Raw genomic sequence first — 21397 nt, 5'->3', positions numbered from 1 at the left:
CCAAAAATATATATATATATATATTAGTACGAGCTGAGGATTGAGCTGTTATGAAATTTTTTAAAAATGGAGCGGCAGATTGACTTGTGTTGTGAATTATCGTCTTTAAATTCCATCAATGGTGGATACGTCTTCTTGTAACGGATGGTTAAATCTATGACTTAGATCAAAGATATATGTTTTAACGAGTTAAAATATATTTAGATCGATGGTGTATATTTTTCTCATTCTTTTGACCGAATGTGTGGAGATCTAAAGTACTTAAAAAAATGGAGTATTCAGTGAAATTCTTGTGGACCATTGCCATTCAACCATTCAAATTCTAATCTCACGCTTGTGGGTTATACGAGCACAAGAGAATCACGTAAATATAATTGTTGTATAATACCCGAGCAAAGAAGGGGACGTGAGTGAATCTTAAGATAAGATGTCTAAAAAAGACTTAAAAAGAATTGAAAGTTATTGTCTATACCAACAATGTGCACCTTAAAGATTCTAAAGATAAACTAGTTTTGATTAGAGCTGTTCTATATTTAGTGACTACTTGAAAATTATGAGAAGTTGGTAATGTAGCCATGTTTCAGTGCGATATCAGGGTTTTGAGCGTGAGACGTTATACTTTATTTTTTCTTTCATTATTATATTATTTTAAATAATTAAGGCTTATAAAACTCTAGGGCCGGTCAGAAATCAAATCCCAAAGAATATTAGACCACAAAAAAAGTGTAGAGTTCGTGGGACATGTTCATTCTATATGGCACGAAAAAATGAAAGCGTAGCAAGTAACATGCAACCCTTTGTCCTTTTTGAAAATGGCTTCAACTTCTTTAAAACTCTATCCATACCGATCATCGTCACTATTCACGAATTTTCTTGGAAGCTCGTCTATTATTATGATTATTTTTAAATATATTACATATTTATTGTTTTGATCGAGAATATTCATTAATGGTGAGAAATTGACACATGTAATAACTACACTAATGGTTATGAAGAAGAAAGGGACGGGGTGTTTTTTGGGGCCGAAGACAAAAACGATCTAAAGTATTAAAAATTATTTTGTATCCTTTTAATTCTCAGTATTGATTCAAGTTGTATACCTCGAATAAATCTAAACTGTCAATTTAAGCATGATTCAATTGATTTAGAAGAAATAAATGAGATAAAGGGGGGAACCAAAACAAGTGGGTAGAACGTGAAATGATTAGAAAAGACAAGCAATGAAGAAGAGAAGGACGGGGCCGTTTTTAGAGTTAAAAGACAAAAACGACCTAAAAAGATTAAAAACGATTTTCTTTTCTTTTAATTATCAGTGTAAACTATCAATTTGAGCATAGTTCAGATCATTTAAGGAAAAACAAAACACAGTAGCTTCCCCAAACCCATGTGATTCCCATCTCTTATAATAATAATAATAAATCCAACCAACATTCTGCGAATCCCAATTATTGTTGAAATAAATGGAATAAAATTATATTTTTTAAAATTCTTTATTAATATTTTATAATTATTTTTTACGTTGGCCACAATTAATTAATTTATGAAAATTTAGAAATTATTGTTTGAAGGTAAAATTTGAAATGTTTTATATTATTGTTTGGTAATTTAAATATTTAAATATTATTTATTTCCAACGTCCAATCATTCCGCCGACCAGGCCAATTTAAACTAATAATTTATAATTATTCAAATTTTAATTAATTTTATTTTATGGGGATATAAAATTATATAATTATCCCAAATAATTTGGCCCATAGGCTTTTATATTTTAAATTTTAGCAGAGGTGTCCCTTAAAATGAACGGAAGTGAAATGATTGATTCTTGAGGGGTCAATTTGAAAATCCCCAAGAAACTTCCTCGAAATTTCCTTTGTATTGTCCATTTGTGAGGTGGCAGTCATAACATATTTGGCTATATATATAACAAATCTGGGTCTTTTTGCAAATTTTTGGGGTTGCTTTTTTTAATTTCTAAAAGTATGGGGGCAATATTTTCAAATTTATTATTATTTCGAGTTCTTTCTGGAATTTCTATTTTTATTATTACCAAAGAAGAAAATAAAATCCAGATTTGCACTTATTTTATTTTCATATATATTTTATAATATTTTGTAAACGAAAGACTTTTAAAAAATACTCATCAACTTTTAAAAATTTCAACAATATTCTTAATTTTTTAAAAATAGTTTAAAAAATATCATTACGATTGGCTTTCGATACAAACAATCAGTAACTTGTTTTAAAAATACCATTAAATTTTTAATAATATTTCAAAAATACATTTAAACTTTAAAAAGTTTCATTAATACTCTTCATTTTTCAGTCTCGAATTCAAAAATTACATTTTAAAAAATACCCATAAATTTTTTAAATTAACATTAACAACGTTTACTTTTATAAAAAAAAAAAAAAAAAAAAAGTTCAAAATATTATTACGGTCAATCGAAACCTTATAGATTATCTATAAATATTTTAATATTATTTTGAAAAGTTGAAATGTGTACGGATTCGTAAATGTGTTTTTTTTTTTAAGTTTAAATGTGTGTTTTTTTTAAATATTTTTAAAGAAATTTAAGGATATATTTTTAAAGTATTTTTTTTTTAAATTTTAAACTGTCGTTGAACCATTTTGAAATAAAGTATTAACTGTTACATCCAAAATCGTAATAATATTTTTTTTTAAGTTTAATCGTATTTTTTAGATTTTTTTTTTAATTTAGGAGTATTTTTCAAATAAGTATAAAATATGAATTAATTTTTTTTAATATTCATTATCAACATTTTATTGGTATATTTATTGACATTTTTCATAAAATTTGAGATCTCAATATTTTTGTAAATATATATTTTTTATATTTCTCAAACTTAATTATTTTTCATAAACAATATTATGAATACTAATAAACAAACAAAAGATAATTAGAGGAATAAGAAAGATATATTATTTATGTTGATAAATTGGATATTTTAGCTAGGGAGTTAATATTTTTATTGAAATTAAATAAATAAATAAATAAGAAAAAGCTGCCAGAAGGTGTTCAAAATCTGTTGGAACACGTGGCTTGCTGCAGGAGAGATTTTATTCTTCTACCAGAAATCTTTCCAATCCGTATCATCATCATTATTGGAAAAGTTAGATTAAAAATATTATTTTACTTTATAAACTATTTTAATCAACTTATTTTTAATATTTTTTATTTTTTATTTTTTATTTTTAATCAAAATTATGAAGGGGAGATTCAGACCTTTCGAGGATTGTGAAAGCAGAATTATAAAGGCTTATGCATAAACCGGACAATATCAATATTATTATAAAAATATTTAGAGTGTTCGTTGTTCTTATTGATTGGTATCGGAATCATGGTCAAAACCTAGTCGTGTTGGTGATGTTCTTAGATTCCAAACAAAATTAATGAGGTTTGTGTATCGGTCCTTAGATTGGATAAAAAGGTAATTGAAATGCGACAAGGAAATTAGGTAAATTTGGATGGAGAGTATATCCTTATCAACACCAGTAGACTTATAGAAGGATTAAATCTTTGTTCGAGTGAAAGATGGTATTAGAACCAGTCACACGACAGTGTGCCAACAAGGACACTGGCTCTTAAGAGAGGTGAACTGTGAGATCTCACATCAATTGGAAAAAATAATGAAACATTCCTTATAAAAGTGTGGAAACTTCTCCCTAATAGACGCGTTTTAAAACAAACCGTGAGGCTGACGACAATACGTAACGGGTCAAAACGAACAATTTCGGATAGAAGTGGGCTATGAAAGGAGTCTTGAAGGGGTATTGTGTTCGAGAGAAGGATCGTTAGGTACAAACAAAGTCTCGCATTTGTTACATAGAGGACAATTATATCGAATGGTACGATAACTTTTGGGTAATTTAAAAAGTAAAATCACGAGAACTTATACAAAAAAAAAGTGGACAATATCATATTATTATAAAAATATATTAAAAGATCCATCATTTTCATCACCTTTTCATCACCTTTTCATCACCTTTTCATCACCTTTTCATCCGTGTCTAGTAAATTTATGAATTTTTTTCTAACAACACACAGACTTCAAATATCTGAAAATTGAGTTAAAGCGGGTGACTCGATGGATTTTTATTAGATATTTTTAATTTTACACAAGACAATAAATGTAAGGAATAAAATTCCCTTTTTAGGTCCTACAACATTGGAAAGTTATATGGTAGTCGTGAACTTCCCCTTTTGGTTATATGTTACTTTATAGCTCTAATTTTGTCCTTTCACATGGTAATTCAATCATATTATTATTATCAAGGGCCCAATTATTTATTAAATGCAATAAAGTCATACACTTTATGCTTTTTAATGGGCCCCAAATTTCTTTTCCCTTTTTAACCTCACATCTCAAGAATATATATATATTAATTTAATTTAAAATTGACTAAATGGATAAAAATATCCTTAAATTTTGCATTTTGTCGGACCTTAGTATGAACTAAGAGACATCAATCATATAATATACTTCAATAAATACGTGAATAAAATATTGTTGAAAGTATCAAAAGATATTTCAATTCCTACCACATTGAAAAATAATGAAGTTCTCTGTTATAAATTATATTTCATTAATATATTTTAAGACTTTTTATTTACTTTAGGTTATAGTTACGTTAATTATGACCATTAAGTATCAATGTTACAACTCTTGGAATGTCTTTAATAGTTTCATTTTAAGGTTTATAAAGCCATATATGTTGTATTTGTAAGTAGACTTTGAAAATACATTAAAAGGAGCGTTTATGCTTTCTTTAGCCAATGACTAAGTTTCTTTGCAATTCTATATAGTTTAGGTTGCGTGTAGAATCATTCAATCTCGACATGATCAATCTTGCTTGTGGAATGATTCGAATCTCAACCAAGTGTTCTAGTGTTGAGATATTCGATCAACAACGTAATCCGAATCTTACTCCCCTGGTAGGAATTCCTTATCTTATCATTTCAAGTATTTACTCCCCAATTCTTTTTTCTTTTAACCTCACATTTCAAGAATATATACATGCAAGCGTGCATGTATATGTGTATATATATATATATATATATATATATATATATATATATATATATATATATATTAATCTAATCTAAATTTGACTAAATGAATAAAAATATCGTTAAATTTTACATTTTGTTTGACGTTTTAAACTTTTAAAAATAGTTTTAAATGAAAATCGTAAATAATTTGTTTAAGAACGTTTTAATGTCATTAACATTTTGTTTAAAAAATATTATTGAACTTTCAAAATGTTTTAAAAAATAATATCGACCTTTCATAAGTTTAGTAATATCCAAAATTTTAAACTATTTTTACAAACGTAAATAATGTTTAATATATTTTATAAATATAATACAGTAAAAATATTATTCTTGAAAGTTATTTTAAGTATAAAGTTGTTTTTATTAATTTAAGTTAATAAAATTTATAGGATTCAATTTTAAAAATACATATTTTAATATTACAAATTTGTCATGGATTTGGAGGAAAAGCGGACCGGACCGGACCGGACCGGACCCAGAATATGATGAGGCAAAGTAGGCAGTTAGTTACGAAATTTCGCGGAAGGTTCTTGGTTCAGCCTATAAAGAGTTCCATCTTAGCCATATCTCTCAGAAAACATCTGAGACCAACAGCGCCAACTCTATCTTCCTCGTCCCTTTTTCCAGCCTCAAAAAAAGCGAACCCATGGCTTCCCAGTCCGAGCCATGGCTCATGGAAAACGGAACCCTTAAGCGCTTAACCAAGGAGAGTCGCCACGGCCATGGCCGAACTGCCCACAACTTGTCCTCCTCTTCCCTACGCAAAAAGTCCGATTTAACCCTCGTCTCCAAAATCCAATTCGGCTGTCTCCGCAAGTTCCTCATCAATCTTCAGGAGGTCATTTTGGGAACTAAACTTTCCATTCTCTTCCCTGCCATTCCGCTCGCTATTGTCGCTCAGAGTTTCGGGTTTGGAAGAGTGAGAACCCTTATCCCCTCTCTATTTCCCGTGAAACGACATGTCGTTCTGGTTAATTTAATTAATTAACTAATTTATTTATGTATTTAGCCGTGGATTTTTGCTTTGAGCTTGCTTGGCCTCACGCCATTGGCTGAACGTGTCAGCTTCCTGACCGAGTAAGCTTCTCTTAACCTTTTTATTAATATCAAATATTTATTATTATTCTTTAATTTCCTCTTATTGTTTCCTTTCGTCTTTGAAGGCAAATCGCTTATTTCACCGGCCCAACAGGTAATCGGTCGTTTATATTAATTTTTTTTTTTTTTAATAATAATAAAAAAAAGATTTAATTAAAAATTTGGTATATAGTTGGGGGGCTTTTGAATGCAACATGTGGGAATGCGACGGAGCTGATAATTGCAATTCTGGCGCTGACACAAGGAAAGATAGACGTGGTGAAGTTCTCTCTTTTGGGCTCTGTTCTTTCCAACCTTCTTCTTGTTCTTGGCACCTCTCTCTTCTGTGGTGGCATTATTAATAAAGAGCAGACTTATGACAGAGTAAGTAACACCTCTCTCTCTCTCTCGTTATATTAATTTTTTACGAACCATCTAAGTTCACCGCTAACACATATTGTTATATTTGGCTTTTGTTTCTGAGCTTACTCTCAAAGTTTTAAAACATGTTTTTACTGTGAGATCTCAAAGTTAGTTGGAGAAGTAACAGATACATTTTAAAGCTTTAGGAAAAGACTAGGAGAGAAAGCCGGACCTAAATAAGATCATACAAGTCAGAGAGGAGAACAAATGATATGAAAACCTCTGTCTAACAAACCTGTTTTAAAATATTGGGAGAGAGGTTAAAGAAGACAATATATCTAACGGTGTAGTTGAACTATTATAATAATATCATAACTGGATAATGGACCCAATGAGTGGAGGGTGTGAAAATCTGTTATTGCTATTGGATGATAAAAGTCCCACATCGACTAATTTAGGGAATGATCATGAGTTTATAATTAAGAAATATCTCTTCATTGGTATAAGGCATTTTGGAGAAGCGGAAAGGAAAGTGAATTTTAAACCGGATTATTAGGTGAACGGTAATAGATTTGAAGTCTTAGAAATATAATTAAATATGTAATTTTGTAATTTTAACAGAGGCAAGCGGATGTGAACGCACTAATGCTGATGCTGTCATTACTGTGCCACCTATTGCCGTTATTGTTTGGGTACGCCGCCTCCTCCGCCTCCTCCGCCTCCACTGCCGCCGCCTCCACCCTCCACTTGTCCAGAGCCAGCAGCATTGTAATGCTCGCCGCTTACATTGCTTACTTGGTCTTCCAACTCTGGACTCACCGGACATTATTTGAAACTGAGGTACGTTCCTTCTCCTCTCTTTAATATTCTATTTTTAATTTAAAAAAATTCAGTTATTTATTTATTTATTTATTTAAATAATTTAAGTTTATAAACACCATTTCTATCCATCATTATTATTATTATTATTTAATTTTCAAAATTAAATCAGGTAAAAAGTTAGTACACTATAATTATAAGAAGGTGATGTATTTGTCACACTGACTAGTGGCTAAGGATGTTTTGGTGGTTCTAAATGAACCACTACGACTACGACCACGGCCACGACAGCAACAACAAAAGTCGACTTTATCGGAAAAATGCTATGGTCCCGAATCTTCCACTAGAATAGTCGTTTATCTACTAATAAATATTCAAATTTAGTTTCAAATTTTTAATAGATCGTAAAAATAGTCCCGACTATAAATTGGTTTCGTATTTTATAAAATTAAATAAAAATAACTAATTTTAAGATTTTATTAAAATTACACACAATAATTATAATTTTTAAGATTTTATTAAAATTACACACAATAATTATAATAATAATAACCAATGTCTTCGTGGGTTGATTTTTGAACCAAGATAAACATTTATTTATTAAAATTGAAATGTTTTATTTATTTATTTTATTGTGTGAGAATTAAATTATTTAATTATATTATTGGAAAATTAGGAAACCGAAGACGACGACGTTTCTGGAGAAGAGGCAGTGATCGGATTCTGGAGTGCATTTGCATGGCTTGCTGGAATGACACTTCTTATTGCTTTGCTGTCCGAATACGTTGTCAACACAATTGAGGTAAATTTTAATTACTGTATATTTAAAGGGCTTTTCAGCAAAAAATGAAATATATTATTATTTTTTTCTCTCTTTAATAAAAAATTAAAATTGGGATAATTATAATTTTTTATAAACTAAAGTTTATTATTAATTTCAGGAAGCATCTACTACTTGGGGTTTGTCGGTCAGTTTCCTTAGTATAATCTTGCTCCCAATTGTCGGAAATGCAGCCGAACACGCCGGAGCTATCATATTCGCCTTCAAGAATAAGTTGGTAAGTATCGTAAATTTTCACGTATAAGTAGTTCAATTAATTTTAAAAAAATTAAATTTTTCGAGATTTATTAAATATAAAATTAAATGTTTTGTTTTTGTTTACAGGACATATCATTGGGAGTTGCATTGGGATCTGCAACACAAATTGCACTTTTTGTGGTACGTATGTGTAATTAATGAAAACTTTAAACCCCTCTTAGAAAAAGGTTGAAATTGCACCAACTGACCCCTGAAGAATATGTAATTGCAGATTCCACTATGTGTGATAGTTGCTTGGACAATGGGAGTGGACATGGACCTGAACTTTAACCTCATGGAAACGGGGTCGCTTGGGTTGGCCATTATTGCCACGGCCTTCACTTTACAAGATGGAACCTCTCACTATATTAAAGGCCTCATTCTTCTCCTCTGCTACATTATCATTGCTGCTTGCTTCTTTGTTTCCAAGACTCAAGAAGGTGAGTGACTAAATTGCATGGTTCGGGTTCGGTTCGAGTGAGTTTAGTTCATGGGTTTCAATAGTCTATTTTTGTGTAGTTTTAGGGTTAAGAAGGGTTTGAATTGTGTGAATTCGTGTAGAGGGGAGTGCCAGCGAGAACGCTGGGCTTCGAAGGGAGATGGATTGTAAGATCCCACGTCGGTTGGAGAAGATCGTGAAAACCTCTCCCTTGTATACGTGTTTTAACAACTTTGATGGGAAGCCCGAAAGGGAAACCTCAAAGAGGACAATATAGCGGTAGATTTTGGTTTAAAAACTTTGAGAGGAAACCCAAAAGCAAAACCCTAAAGAGAACAATATCTGCGAGCGTTGGGTTTGGGTTAAAAACTTTGAGAGGAAGCCTCAAAAGCAAAACCTTAAAGAGAACAATATCTGGTAGGGGTGAGTTTGGGTTTAAAAACTTTGAAAGATAGTTGGAAAGGAAAACCCTAAAGACAATATCTGTTAGGGGTGGGTTCGGGCTCTTATATGATGAGTACTTTTAACAAAAGTATCTGCTAGGGTGGGTTTGGGCTCTTACATGAGTACTTTTAATGGAAGTACTTCAATTAGGTATCGGGTCGAATAATTAGGTTAATTTTGGGCTCTTACATGAGTACTTTTAATGAAAGTACTTCAATTAGGTATCGGGTCGAGTAATTAGGTCGTTAAATTAACGTATTTTTGTTTTTCGCCCTTGCAGATGACAACAATGCCCCCAACTTGGGACTCCAATCTTCAAACCTATCAATCTTCAGAGCTTAAAGGCTAATATGATGCTTTTAAGTGGGTCAAATTGCAAAATGAGAGAGGGGTTACTTTTGAAATCTGGTCATGAAGAAGGACCAAACAGCAAAATCAAATGGATTTGTTTTTAAATTCTTTGATATCAGAATTGGCCTGGATCGAACGCATGCCGCCTGCCTGGTGGAAAGCTTACAAAATTTCAAACTATGGGGAGTTTGATGAAGGCAGTTTGTGGGCTAATAATTAATCGCATGCAATCTGCAATAAATATTTTTATGCTTTTTTTAATTTGTGTTTTTATATGCATTTTTCGTCGTTGTGTTTGAATTTTCATGTATCATAAGAATATGTTGGTAATGAGAATCATATCATTTCTATTTTCCTCTCCTTTTTAATTATACTTTAAATTTTATTATTATAATTTTAAAACCATCTCTCAATTTGATAATCGAGGATTTGAATTGAAATGCGGCTCGGGCGTAGTAGGTCCGGACGCCTAGCATGAAGCAGCCTTCCCCTGTGATGAATTGAAACTCAGTCTGATTCCACTTTGGTCTCGAATCTTTTCTTTCCTCTCCTTTCATTCCCCTCCTGCAGTGAGTCCATTTTCTTGCAAGAGTGCTACACGCGCTCGAGCCTGGTCCTGCGACCCCCTTTGTAAGGACACTTTAACTTTGAAAATTTATGATTGAAACACCGAAGATACATCTAGTTGATAATAAGGTAATAAGTTTCAATTCTTTTAAGTTTTTGGTAGCCATGTTATCCTTATCCTTAGATTGCTCTGTAGTCTCGTTTATTCATGTACTATTTATTTATTCGAGTGGTATATAAATTTGTAGTGTAATTCAAAACTCTGTGAAATATTTCAAAATTTGTCTCATTTTTAAACGAAAATGTTTCGACATGTGAAAAAAATCGGTGAATTTTTTAAAATTTGCCTCAAAGTTCTAACTTGGAATTTGGGATTAATTGCATTTATAAGCTTAAAAATCCATTTTTATGTTTAAAATTACTAAAAAAAAAATTTACTTTTTAATCATTTAAAATTAATTTTGATTCTTTATTTTATTTTATTTTATAAAAGAATTAAAATAATTAAAGGCATGAACATAAAGGGGAGTAAGGCCGTCTTCCTGGATTGCCGCGCGGCAATTAACAAAACAGGCAACCGCCAACAGATTCACACAGCGACTGTGCGTTCATCCGTATGTATTTGACAGACTTGAATAAGGAGCTCTATCACGTCGCTTAGCTTCAGAAAGCGGTGTCTCCGCATGCCTGGCGCTGCGCAACTCTCATTGGCTACTTGTGTGTGCGTTTTGAGTCTTTGAGCTTGATTCACAGTGGAAAACTGCGAAGTCGTCATCAGATTTTATGTAGCTAAACCGATTTCCGATGGAGAAGACAATGTAAAGAACAGTGTTGATCGTGCAGGTACGAGATCTGTTTTTTTTGTTCCCCTACATTCTTCTGTTCTGTTATATTGAAAACTTGTGGATATTAATGGATGAAGAGAAGTTGAGCGTAGTTTTGTATGTGATGTGTCGTTGCTTCCTGAAATGTTTAAAGTTTTTTGAAGTCTCGATCAATTTCTTTCCATACTGAGCGGAAAATGTCCGAGACGAAATGTCTTAATATCTCAAGAGGCGAAAGAAAATATCGATTTAGAGGAAGTGGTGATTGTTTCTCTGCTAGTGATAATGCTTTCGGTGTTATTCCATCTGATTGTATTACTCTTGTCTTGTGTTTCTTGTTGCAGAGTACACGGCCAGCGGCGAGTAATTTTTGTCGAGAAGTACGGAAATGGCGCTGGGAAGAAGCCGGTGATGTTTGCCTTAGAATTCACTTTATACCTAACCATTCCTCGAGTTCATCTTTCCAAATTCTTATAGTAGATATAATGTATTCTCGTTCGTATTGCTATGGTTTTGCTAATATCACTCTACTGAAGCAATCTATATGCTTGATCCATTTTATGTGAATTAAAAATTTGCCTTAAACTTCCTGAGGATAGATAGAGGTTCACATTTCTTTTAGGATAAAGCTGATGGTTGAGATAATTAACGATCGGTATTCAGCATAGTTTGTAGACTTTGAGAACTGGTATACCGTTTTCTGCTTCCTATAGCTACAATAAGAGTTTCATTTTGGGAAATTTGATTCCATGAACAGGTATTTTCTAGATGATAACTACGTTTGCAATCTGTTTTTGATGAACAAACATCTCCGACATCCAATGGTCTCAAAGTATCTCATTTTTTGGAAACAAAATTATCCTGGCTTCCAAATATCATTCAAGATTTTATCTTGCCCAAGGGTGTTGAGGATTGTTGGGAGGGAGTCCACGTTGGCTAATTTAGGGAATGATCATGGGTTTATAGGTAAGGAATACATCTCCATTGGTATGAGGCCTTTTAGGGAAGCCAAAAGCAAAGCCACTAGAGCTTATGCTCAATGTGGACAATAACATACCATTGTGGAGAGTCGTGATTCCTAACATGATACCTAATGTGCGTGGACTTTTTTTCTTTCTCACTTTTCCCATTAAAATTTCTTCATTGAACTTTTTTGTTACGTGATGTTTTCCAAGCTAGAATATTTGGGAATATTTGGGTTCTAGTTGATTCATACAACTAGATGTATCCCGTTTTACTTATTTAATTTTTCTACAATAATCTTGCACTCCCAAAGATCAGGATTTTTCCAGTACTTCTAGGTTTTCCTCTTCCCTCTTTTGATTCCCATCAGTTAGAAATTGTTCTGTCATGCGAAAAAGAGTAGAAAATATGAAAAGGACAATTGGATCATCCCTTTTTGAATCCAAGCAACCTCAAGGAGATTATAAAGAAGCTTTTCAATTGTAATGAATCGTAAATTGGAAATGTTGTATGGGTGTACACCGACTAGAAGATAGAAAAGAAACCGTAAACTTTTTATGAGCATGTACTTTTGTTTGTCATATGGATTACAGCCAAGAGTTCATATCATGTAGCCAATGAGCATTTGGGATATGACCAACGTGTGACAAATACATCCATTAATGTTTGCTCAAGCTGTTTGTAGCTATACAGGCAGATGATTGGCCTTTCCGGGAGAGAGAAACAATAGGATCTTTAGAAGGGTGAGCAAGACAGTAGGGATGTTTGGTCCCTTGCAAGGTTCTTTGTTTTCTTTTGGGCGTCGGTGTCAAATTCCTTTTGTTATTTATCCGCTCACATTTTGCTCGATTGGGGTTCCTTAATGGGAATTCCTCTTTTTGTTGGCTTGGTTATTTTGGATGTCTTTGTGTTCATCTTCTTTTTTTCTCAATGAAAGTATGGTGGATTATCAGAAAAAATGATCGATAAAGTAATATCTCAATTTCTTTTTTCAGGCAGTATCTAGTTATACCTGCTATCTCACTTTTATATAATTTTCATTGCAGAATCAGTTTCAGACAACTACTTGCGGTACATGATACTGCAGTTCCCCACTAATATTATTGGATGGATGTGTCACGCGTTGGTCACATCCAGTTCCTATAATTAGATGATTCAAAACTCAAATTCTACATAATTGATAACTGTTTCTGAAAGTACAGTTTCATTCTATTATAACACGGTTCTGTTAGCAAAATGGAAAAGAAAAGGTCATTAACATTATTTAAATCACTCTTTTATTGACTATTTGCAGGCAGTTGGTATATGCTCCTTCTCTGGAACTACTACTGCAGCCGCTTCTAATGCTGCCATCAGGTTTCTAAGTGTTTTTTTCCCACAACATTTTCTTGGCATTGTCCGTGACTGAGTAATCTTTGAGCTTATCTATGTAATACTTTCATATGTACGCACAAAAAGGCCTAATAATGGATACTTTGCACATAAAGAGAATAATATGGAAGATTATATTGAATTTTTCAGTGAGTTGCATCCTTTCCAGGTGGACGGTTTGGTAATCTTTTTGATGATGTTCCAGAACAATGGCGCATGTATGCAGACTTCATTGGCAGTGCAGGCAGGTGCCATTTTCCAATCTCTCAATTTTGACACCAGAAATGTTGATTTTACTATTAAAACTGTAAAACCTTTAATTGTAATTGCCTATTATGCAGCACCTTTGATCTTGCTACTCCATGCATCCTATCTATTTTCTACCATTGGCTTCCCTTGGAAATCTTACCAAGGTATTTTACACAGCTAGTCGTGTATCTGTTTTTTTTAACTAAATTATGTTGAAAAGCATAAAGATACTCACCTATGTTGTTGACAATTATGCATTCATCATTAGTTTCTTAAACTGAAACCAAATCTTGCTAATCGAAGATTGAAACTTCCTTATTTGTGTATCATGTTGTGCATGAACCAAATATTTGTGCTAACTAAATAACACGGGTATCCATATTTTTATCATATCGATATACAAAAGGCACAAAGAGGCCGTCGAGATTTCACACACCGGTATCCATATTTTTACTGGCACTTATTTAGGTCAATGCCTCTTAATTAGTAGGGAGGTGGCCTATGGATTAGTGGGGATGATTAAGGTGGCCTATGTTAGTGGCTAGTTTCTTATTTTCCTATAAATATATGTAATGTTTTCACTTCAATGCATAGAACACAATTGAACCACTAGATCCTCGTGCAGTTTCTCTTGTTTCCAGTGTTCGTTTTTTTTGTTTTGTTTTTGGTTACAAGGCTTTGCTTCTGGTTTGGAAAGTATATGGGAATGGAAACATGCTTTTAACTTTTAAGTGTATCTCTGTAATAAGTCATTATTTTATTTGTTCTAATAGATAAATCTGAAGCTTCTGGCTCGTATCATAGCAAGGGCTTGCATAAGGGGAGCATATAGCAGTGTATGATATTATGCAAAGAAAGAATGATGCGTATTTTTCTAGATGTTGAAGAGGTAAGGGGCTAATACCTTCTCGATACTATTAAACCTGAAATCCACTCGCAATCGCTCTTTTTAGTGGGGAGGTGAGTAATAGGACTTTTTTCTAGATGTTGAAGAGGTGAGTAAGGAGCTAATACCTTCGGTGTCGAAGCAAACTCTCCAAATTTATGACCAACCCCTCCAAATTTATGACCAACCCTTCCTTCTGTGATTATGAACATTAGTTTTTCTATCGTAAATTCGTACAGAGCTATCAACGAATTCCGGCACAAATTTTAAATTTTTGCGTGAAATTTCCGCTATTCTTTATTCAACCGCTACAACGTAGTGGCTGAATCTTGCCGATGTTAATTGCTCATTTACTTGTCAGATTCTTGTAGGTTCACCTTTTTGTCGTCTCATTTTTTCCTTCCACTGGTAAGTCATTTATTGCACACCGCGAGAATGATCGACATGTTGGTATCTTTCTTTCAGGAACGGTTGATTGCAACAGAGAAGAAATCATACAAGTGTGGGAAAGATTTACAAGGCCATCAATTATCTTTGATGTATCATTGGAGTTAATGGATGGAGAAAAATTTTCTTCCACGGTATTCTTCTACTACCACTCCCTTCCCACATCGGTTCACTGCAGTATCTTTGTTTTGGCTCGTAGCTTAACGAGGTTTTTAAGCTAAATTACACATATAGATTCTATAGCTCGGAGAATGTTAAAATTTAATTAGCATAGTTCAAAACTTGAAATTCATAACAACTATGTCTAAGTTTCCTTAAAACCATTAGTAAGAACTTCTTTTAATACAATTTTATAATTTTCTGAAATATCAAGTAACGTTTTAAAATTAGATACTTATCAGAGAGCCTCAAAATTAAAATTTCAAGTTTAATATTTCTATACATTAGTGTCAAAAATATATTTTTATTAGAGAACTGCAAAGTTGCAAGCATATTAATGAAGTAGCTACTTATCTTTCATGTCCATTAGAGTAACGCATGGTAAACTTTTTATGTAGAAACGCCTAAAAGGATGTTGTCAAGGATGTAAAAATGGGAATTCTCCAACCTATACATTTATTTTACTACTATTGTTGTCATAATCTTCGACTTTAGATAGACAGACCATTACCTATCACGGATGGTTCAGAGGCTCTCTCTAAAAGTTCTAAAACAAAAAAAAAAAAAAAAAACGTAATTCTCTAACTGCAAAAAGGCAAGAGGATTAGAGAAAAACTCGATTTACAGCTTCCAAAAGACGGATTTGATAATTTTATATATTCGGTTATCAGAAGGCCAGAATAGCCAGAGATTTTATCAAATTATGACAACGGCGATGCTAGTGGAGCAGACCATTTAAACAGTAATATTGCGGAAGTGCCATACAACACTTTATCATTTGCACATAAATACAAAAGAACAGAAAGCACGCAAGTACTGAAGATATGAACATACATGAGCTACTCCCTCCCTCTAGCAGCTGGGTTGGCTATTGCAAAAGTTAGAAAGTTGCTTCTAATTTAATCATCCTCTTCATCATCTTCGTCATCCTCCTCCTCGTCATCGTCTTCGTGATGTTCCTGCAAAGAGTTCGAGTATTGAACACGTGTTGATAGAGAAGCGAAAAACTATTCATAGTATGCAACAAGCTAAGTAGGTAGAACATAACTTTGTTACTTTCAACTTCAAACAATCAGCAGGCTTATAAAATGAAATATGCGCACATGAAACAGAAGATATGATCTGAATTTGCATATTATTAACTGAAATAGACATGTACAAGCATTGGAGCATTTGCGTATTATGTATCAAATACCTCCTCACTGGCCTCATCCTCGCCGTTCACTTCAGATTTCGACCTCTCTAATTCTTCGTCATCAGCTTCACTAGCCTATTCCAGGATAACAGCATGTATAAGCGTTTGTCGCAGTGAAGTTTGTAAGTTTGATCGATACACAAAACACAGAGCGCGCCTACCTTCTTGCTGTCGTATGCCCTCATAAGCTTTTCATATTCAGCCTTCCTCTTAGCCGCCTTAGCTTCATATGGTGCTTTTTCCTTTTAACCCAGGCAATTATTATTAAAAATGGGATATTGTCCAACATATATGTTAAGAAAATATCATTGCAGAGGCAGAAAAATACATGTCACACCTCTAGAAACAGAGTTTCCTCAATCAACATCATACATACATGCAGGAAAAATGAAATGAGGGCAACCATTTTAAGCCCGCTTGAGTTGTTATGTAATACACAACATTACTTACATCATGAGTCAATGATTGCCACCTCTGTCCTCCAGCTTTTCCGACCTGCAGGTGTGGAGAAAACGTTAACAATTGACTGTATATTTGCATCTCAAGTTTGTGTGAATCTTTATAACAATTTCAAAGATCACATACTGCAGATACTGCCTTCACATTAGGATTTTCCCTCTTGTACTCCTGTCTGAACTCCTCACTGTTATATAAAATTTCAAAAAGATTAGAAAATTTGCATCATAAAGGAAATCAATCTAATCAAACAAATAGATTTTAGCCGGAAGACAAAATGGCAAAAGGCAATACGAACAGGAAAACAAAAAAAGCACTCGGAGGCCTCTTAGGTTTGTTGGGATCTTTCAAGGCTTTCAATTCTTTCTTTGTCGGTCGTTTGATACCCTTGTCAGCCTTGATGGCAGCCTTTCGCTTCCCAACCTTTCTGAAAAGAATAGAGATATTTATGATCCGTCACTACAAAACTCCTGTAAATGCTGTATACACACCACCAAGTGGATATTAGATTTCAATAGAACTAAAAAACTTGCTGGAAATTCGATACTCCAAAAAAAAGATGCCAGCCATGGATCGCAGACAATCCTAACCCAACAATTGCAAGGTTTTATCAGACTAATAAAACTTAGTGGGACAATGGGCAAAAAACTACCTATCATCCACTGGCTTCAAAGCTTCTTTGGAGACCCTTGATGTTCCCTTACCCTTGGGTCCCTTCATTATGCAAGGCAAATGCCTGTTCAAAATGACTAGTTATGGAGTAGCAGTATAATGATACGGCGAGTTCTAAAAAGTGCAATAGTTTAAAAAACAGTCTACATGCACGAGAATCAGGACTAGAACAATTTGAGGCAAAATAAGAAAGCGCAGTACCTCAAATAGTCCTGACAAGAATCAATATAACAAGATTGCTAACATAAAAGTACAAGCCAAAAGTACAAAAACGCAGTGAAAGCAACCTCGAGAAACCGTTGAAGTAGAAGGAACAATAACACGATATGATATGTATTAATTGAGGAATATCCAGAAGCAAACAAATCAAGTGGAAGTCAATAGTGTAATAATTCATGTTCTTGAAACATATTTGACCTTAACGAGACTAGAATCCCTAAATTTCAATTGAAAAAACCGTCTCTAAATTTGACTAACTACATCAACCAGCTACAGACGATTAACAGTAAAAGTACATACAAAAAGGAAAATAAGACTCGGCAGATTCTTACGTATTACAACTATGAAAAATCACTTGTTTAATCGGGGACAGAGCTTTAGACTGAAAAATAAACCTAAAATGTAATTGAATTCACACAACTTAATTCTTGAACTCTTGCTGCTATTTCTTCAGTTCACTCTCCCGTTGAAGTTGTTAAACAACTCCAGTACCAATTAGTAAGATGATAAATACATAAAAACACAACATATGTAGATCAACAACGATCATTCTCCACAGAAATAGAGGAAAAGAAAACGAACGCAACCTTAGAAACTAAACAAATTAGCTTCAACCGACGATAATTTTGCAGGCAAAACAAACAAAAGTAGATGAAAAGTAGAACGACGAACAAAAAACAAAGAAGAGAAGAGATCTAGAAAGCTGAGAATCGATTACCTTCGATGAACCAAGCCGTCCGATCCAAAAGGAATCGGAAAGGAAATAGAGAATAGAGAATCAACAACAGAGATATTTCGAAGACTCAGAGAGAGAGAGTGATAGAAGAAACAAAAGAGTTCAAAAGAACCAGGGTTGCATTCGAACCCGGGGAGAGAAGGAAATTGATTAGAGCAACCGGAACTACCGGTAACACATGCAACTATTGCCGCCACACGAGCCCCCGAAGAGCGACCTTTTACTGGCTATAGCCAGTAACCGATATTCTAATTTTTTGGAAAAATAAATAAATAGGAAGGAAGAATATATGAATATAATCACAAAGGAATTATCTTTTGGGTTTTGTGGAAATGATCATTGCCGCCAAAGCGATCCCATACAGATAGCGACAAAGAGAGATTATATTATATAAATAAATATCTGGCACGTTCCACCTTCTCACACGTGTGTGATTTGGACCCCTCGGTCCACTGACCTTCCATGGTTTCACACGTGTAAGATCAAGTACGGGTTTTGTTTCTCTTTCAAAAATATATAAATATCCATCACGATTCAAATTTTAAACTATTAATTTTCGTTAATATTTTATTTTAAAATTGTTAACGCGTAAATAAATAAATATATATTGAAGTAATACTAAAAACCTCATATTTTGTATAGTCCAATTTAAAATTTAAATTGAAATTTGAATTTTCCCTAAAGAAAAGAAAAACAAAGTGCTAGGCCCATAAAAATGATGGAACAAGGGCCCAATTGAGGCCCAATAATGATGAGAACGGTTGCGAAGGGCGAACCGGTTTTTGGGTCACAAAATCGAAACGGCGCCGGATGATTTGGAGGTTTCCCAAACCTCAATGCCTTCAACATTTTCCCGAGAAACAAACAGCCTGTCGCCGCCGCCTTCAATTTCCTTTATAATCCCTCTCTCGGAATCCTCCGCCTTGTCGACGTAGTTCCGACGGTAAAAATCCTCGCCGATATCTTTTGATTCTTCCACTCCGTTTTCTCTTTCTTCCACTCTCGACCAAACCTCCAGCTCTCCTTCTCTCCCCACCAAAACCTGTTTTCTGAAGCAGTGAATTTTGATATTTCCACTCCCCCTTCTGCCCGTGTTTCCCATTCCCGGATTCTTGTCTTTCAAATATACCCACGGGTCGTCCCCTAGTTTACGAATATCTGCCACTCCCAAATCCCCCGATTTCGAGCAGATTTTGAACAGTTTCATCGATTCCACGTCGACATCCACGTCAGCGAACGAGTCTCCGAACCTACTGCTTCGGCCCGAGCCTGGCTCGTTCGTCTCCCAAACCACGTCGCCTGACCTAGAGTCCCAGAGCCTGACGTAGCCCGAGTACCCAAACGCACCACACGTTACCGAGCTTCCGAAGAGTACGCTGGTTTCCGGTATCCACGTAAGCTTTCCGGCGACGGTGCTCTTGGCGGAGGATCCGAGTTGCCGGCCGAGTTCAGATGTGATTTGGAGAGTCGTTTGGTCGATGACGAGTACGGAATTCTCTCTGTGAGCGCATTCGAAGGCGGCGAAAATATTAGTCGGCGAATCGGCGATTGCGGTGACTCTGGCTTTGTAGATGCGGGGATCCTTTGGATCTGACCAGTTAGTCGAACCGATGTGTCGGCCGCTGGAGAAATTGTAATAATGAAGACCGGAAATGGCGTCTGAACCTAACGCTGCAATCTCCGGCCAAACGCGGCGGATTGACGTGATTTCCTCCAAGTGAGTTCGAATCGTTCTGTCGTGGATTAAATTCCGATCGTAACAAGAGATCTGACCACCGTGAGCAAGCCAGATGGAGCCGTCCCCATCGCCCGCCGTAAAAGCCGATACAACACCGTCGGAAGTAGGGCGAATATTCGCGACGATTGACGCATCGATGCCGTCAAACGACGGAGGAGAAATCGCTGATTTGAGATTCGCCTCGATGCCGTAGAAGATAGCTTCATCGAAGAGTTCCTGTTTGGAAAATCGACGAGCCGATGAAGGCAAGCGGTTGGTTCGGAGAAGAGAAAGGAGGACCGAGAAGATCTCCGGATCGCGATCTATGAAAATCGGATTCCGATCGTCTCTCGGCCGGTTGGATAGAGCATACAATAGAGACTCCGGGCCGCCAGAACGTGTGGTGGAGACGGTGGTCTCGAAGAGCTTACCGCCGACGTTGAGCTTGATACGTTCTTGGTTTAGGGTTCTATTTGCTAGCTGTATAATTTCGTCCTCCATTAATGGAAGCCGCTGACCTCTGGCATCAATAAGCGCCGGGCGGAGGCAATTCTGTTGGTGGGTTAACAATATTTATGACGGAATTACCCTTCATCGCGATCCTGTATTTTTTATCCTGATGCGATTAATTTCCAGACATGGAAGGTAAAAAGTCGTCTTGTGTGGTAAATATTTCGATAATTTCACAGCGAGTTATGATTCTACGCCTAATGGGCCGAGCCCAAGTCTTTTGTAGCCTGCTTTATTCGATTATTCCACGTGCTTTTTTTCATTTGGATTAATTGAATTAAAAAATAGGCTCCCAAAAGGTCAGCCAGGCCCAAGTTCAATCAGTTGGGCCGAAGGCTATCCAAGCCCAATATCCATAATACTCCTTGAATACTCTATAATTAGAGTTCTTCCAAGCTTTTGAAAGAATGTTATTTAAAGAGTTCTTCCAAGATAAAAGAAATCTTCTAAGACTTTAACTTTCAAGAAACTCGATCCGATCTCTCGAGTGAAGTACACTTCTAAAATAAATAGGTCGAGAATTAGAGTTTCATATGTTCGAGATTGTACTGAACTCGTATAACTTTAAGTTTAACTCTACAAATTACAATTTTTCGAAGGTCTTAGGTGAATATCCACCCTCATATTCAATTTCGTAAATTAATTAGATAACTATTTATTTTTTAAAACTAGCGAAATATTTGTCTAGTGTGTCACTAGCTTTTACTTTATCTTGCTTTTCGTCTTTTTCTTTGTTTTCTCTCGTATTTTATGCTTATTCGAGTGTATATCATCGGTCTA

At 34.6% G+C, this 21397-nt stretch overlaps 4 protein-coding genes across 7 annotated transcripts; 2 read left to right on the top strand and 2 right to left on the bottom strand.

The window, feature by feature from the left end:
* The first annotated feature begins 5641 nt into the window (after positions 1-5641).
* On the top strand, positions 5642-10000 carry LOC111804530 (vacuolar cation/proton exchanger 3). Its single transcript, XM_023689374.2, has 10 exons — positions 5642-5994; positions 6085-6152; positions 6239-6267; positions 6346-6536; positions 7137-7355; positions 8011-8136; positions 8276-8392; positions 8500-8553; positions 8645-8852; positions 9576-10000. Exons 1-10 carry the CDS (start codon positions 5722-5724, stop codon positions 9635-9637), a joined length of 1347 nt encoding a protein of 448 aa, XP_023545142.2. The 5' UTR covers positions 5642-5721; the 3' UTR covers positions 9638-10000.
* Positions 10001-10146: 146 nt separating this feature from the next.
* On the top strand, positions 10147-16010 carry LOC111804533 (protein root UVB sensitive 5). 4 transcript variants are annotated; one of them, XM_087127967.1, is made up of 8 exons: positions 10147-11056; positions 11382-11445; positions 13047-13071; positions 13295-13356; positions 13522-13619; positions 13713-13784; positions 14394-14509; positions 14972-16010. In XM_087127967.1, exons 2-7 carry the CDS (start codon positions 11426-11428, stop codon positions 14450-14452), a joined length of 336 nt encoding a protein of 111 aa, XP_086984093.1. In that variant the 5' UTR covers positions 10147-11056; positions 11382-11425; the 3' UTR covers positions 14453-14509; positions 14972-16010. The 4 variants fall into 4 exon arrangements, with proteins under 4 accessions (XP_086984093.1, XP_086984092.1, XP_086984095.1 ...); XM_087127966.1 differs by lacking the exon at positions 14394-14509; XM_087127969.1 differs by lacking the exons at positions 13047-13071; positions 14394-14509 and having other exon boundaries at positions 13541-13619.
* Positions 15733-18531, bottom strand: LOC111804532 (high mobility group B protein 3). The gene is made up of 8 exons (XM_023689375.2): positions 18373-18531; positions 17416-17499; positions 17062-17190; positions 16893-16950; positions 16758-16802; positions 16469-16549; positions 16308-16382; positions 15733-16071 (listed from the first exon to the last, which is right to left on the bottom strand). Exons 2-8 carry the CDS (start codon positions 17481-17483, stop codon positions 16012-16014), a joined length of 516 nt encoding a protein of 171 aa, XP_023545143.1. The 5' UTR covers positions 17484-17499; positions 18373-18531; the 3' UTR covers positions 15733-16011.
* A 450-nt stretch (positions 18532-18981) lies between these two features.
* On the bottom strand, positions 18982-20623 carry LOC111804529 (BTB/POZ domain-containing protein). Its single transcript, XM_023689373.2, has one exon. The coding sequence runs from the start codon at positions 20606-20608 to the stop codon at positions 19178-19180; it is 1431 nt and encodes a 476-aa protein (XP_023545141.1). The 5' UTR covers positions 20609-20623; the 3' UTR covers positions 18982-19177.
* Positions 20624-21397: the final 774 nt, after the last annotated feature.

Source organism: Cucurbita pepo, chromosome 10, assembly GCF_057944985.1.
Source record: "Cucurbita pepo subsp. pepo isolate OVF chromosome 10, ASM5794498v1, whole genome shotgun sequence".
NCBI lineage: Eukaryota > Viridiplantae > Streptophyta > Magnoliopsida > Cucurbitales > Cucurbitaceae > Cucurbita > Cucurbita pepo.
The sequence above is the reverse complement of the archived record's forward strand: the minus strand, read 5'-3'. Positions and strand labels throughout refer to the sequence as shown.

Bases quoted from the DNA above. Each gene is read 5' to 3' on its own strand.
- LOC111804530 (XM_023689374.2), top strand. From the start codon at position 5,722: ATGGCTTCCCAGTCCGAGCCATGGCTCATGGAAAACGGAACCCTTAAG. The intron at 8,137-8,275 runs GTAAATTTTAAT...TATTAATTTCAG, and splicing joins ACGTTGTCAACACAATTGAG to GAAGCATCTACTACTTGGGG. The intron at 8,393-8,499 runs GTAAGTATCGTA...TTTTGTTTACAG, and splicing joins TCGCCTTCAAGAATAAGTTG to GACATATCATTGGGAGTTGC.
- LOC111804533 (XM_087127966.1), top strand. From the start codon at position 11,426: ATGGCGCTGGGAAGAAGCCG. The intron at 11,446-13,046 runs GTGATGTTTGCC...TTTTCATTGCAG, and splicing joins ATGGCGCTGGGAAGAAGCCG to AATCAGTTTCAGACAACTAC. The intron at 13,357-13,521 runs GTTTCTAAGTGT...TGAATTTTTCAG, and splicing joins GCTTCTAATGCTGCCATCAG to TGAGTTGCATCCTTTCCAGG.
- LOC111804532 (XM_023689375.2), bottom strand. From the start codon at position 17,483: ATGAAGGGACCCAAGGGTAAGGGAACATCAAGGGTCTCCAAAGAAGCT. The intron at 16,951-17,061 runs GTTCGTATTGCC...TTTATATAACAG, and splicing joins AGTGCTTTTTTTGTTTTCCT to TGAGGAGTTCAGACAGGAGT. The intron at 16,383-16,468 runs GTAGGCGCGCTC...ATCCTGGAATAG, and splicing joins GGGCATACGACAGCAAGAAG to GCTAGTGAAGCTGATGACGA.
- LOC111804529 (XM_023689373.2), bottom strand. From the start codon at position 20,608: ATGGAGGACGAAATTATACAGCTAGCAAATAGAACCCTAAACCAAGAA.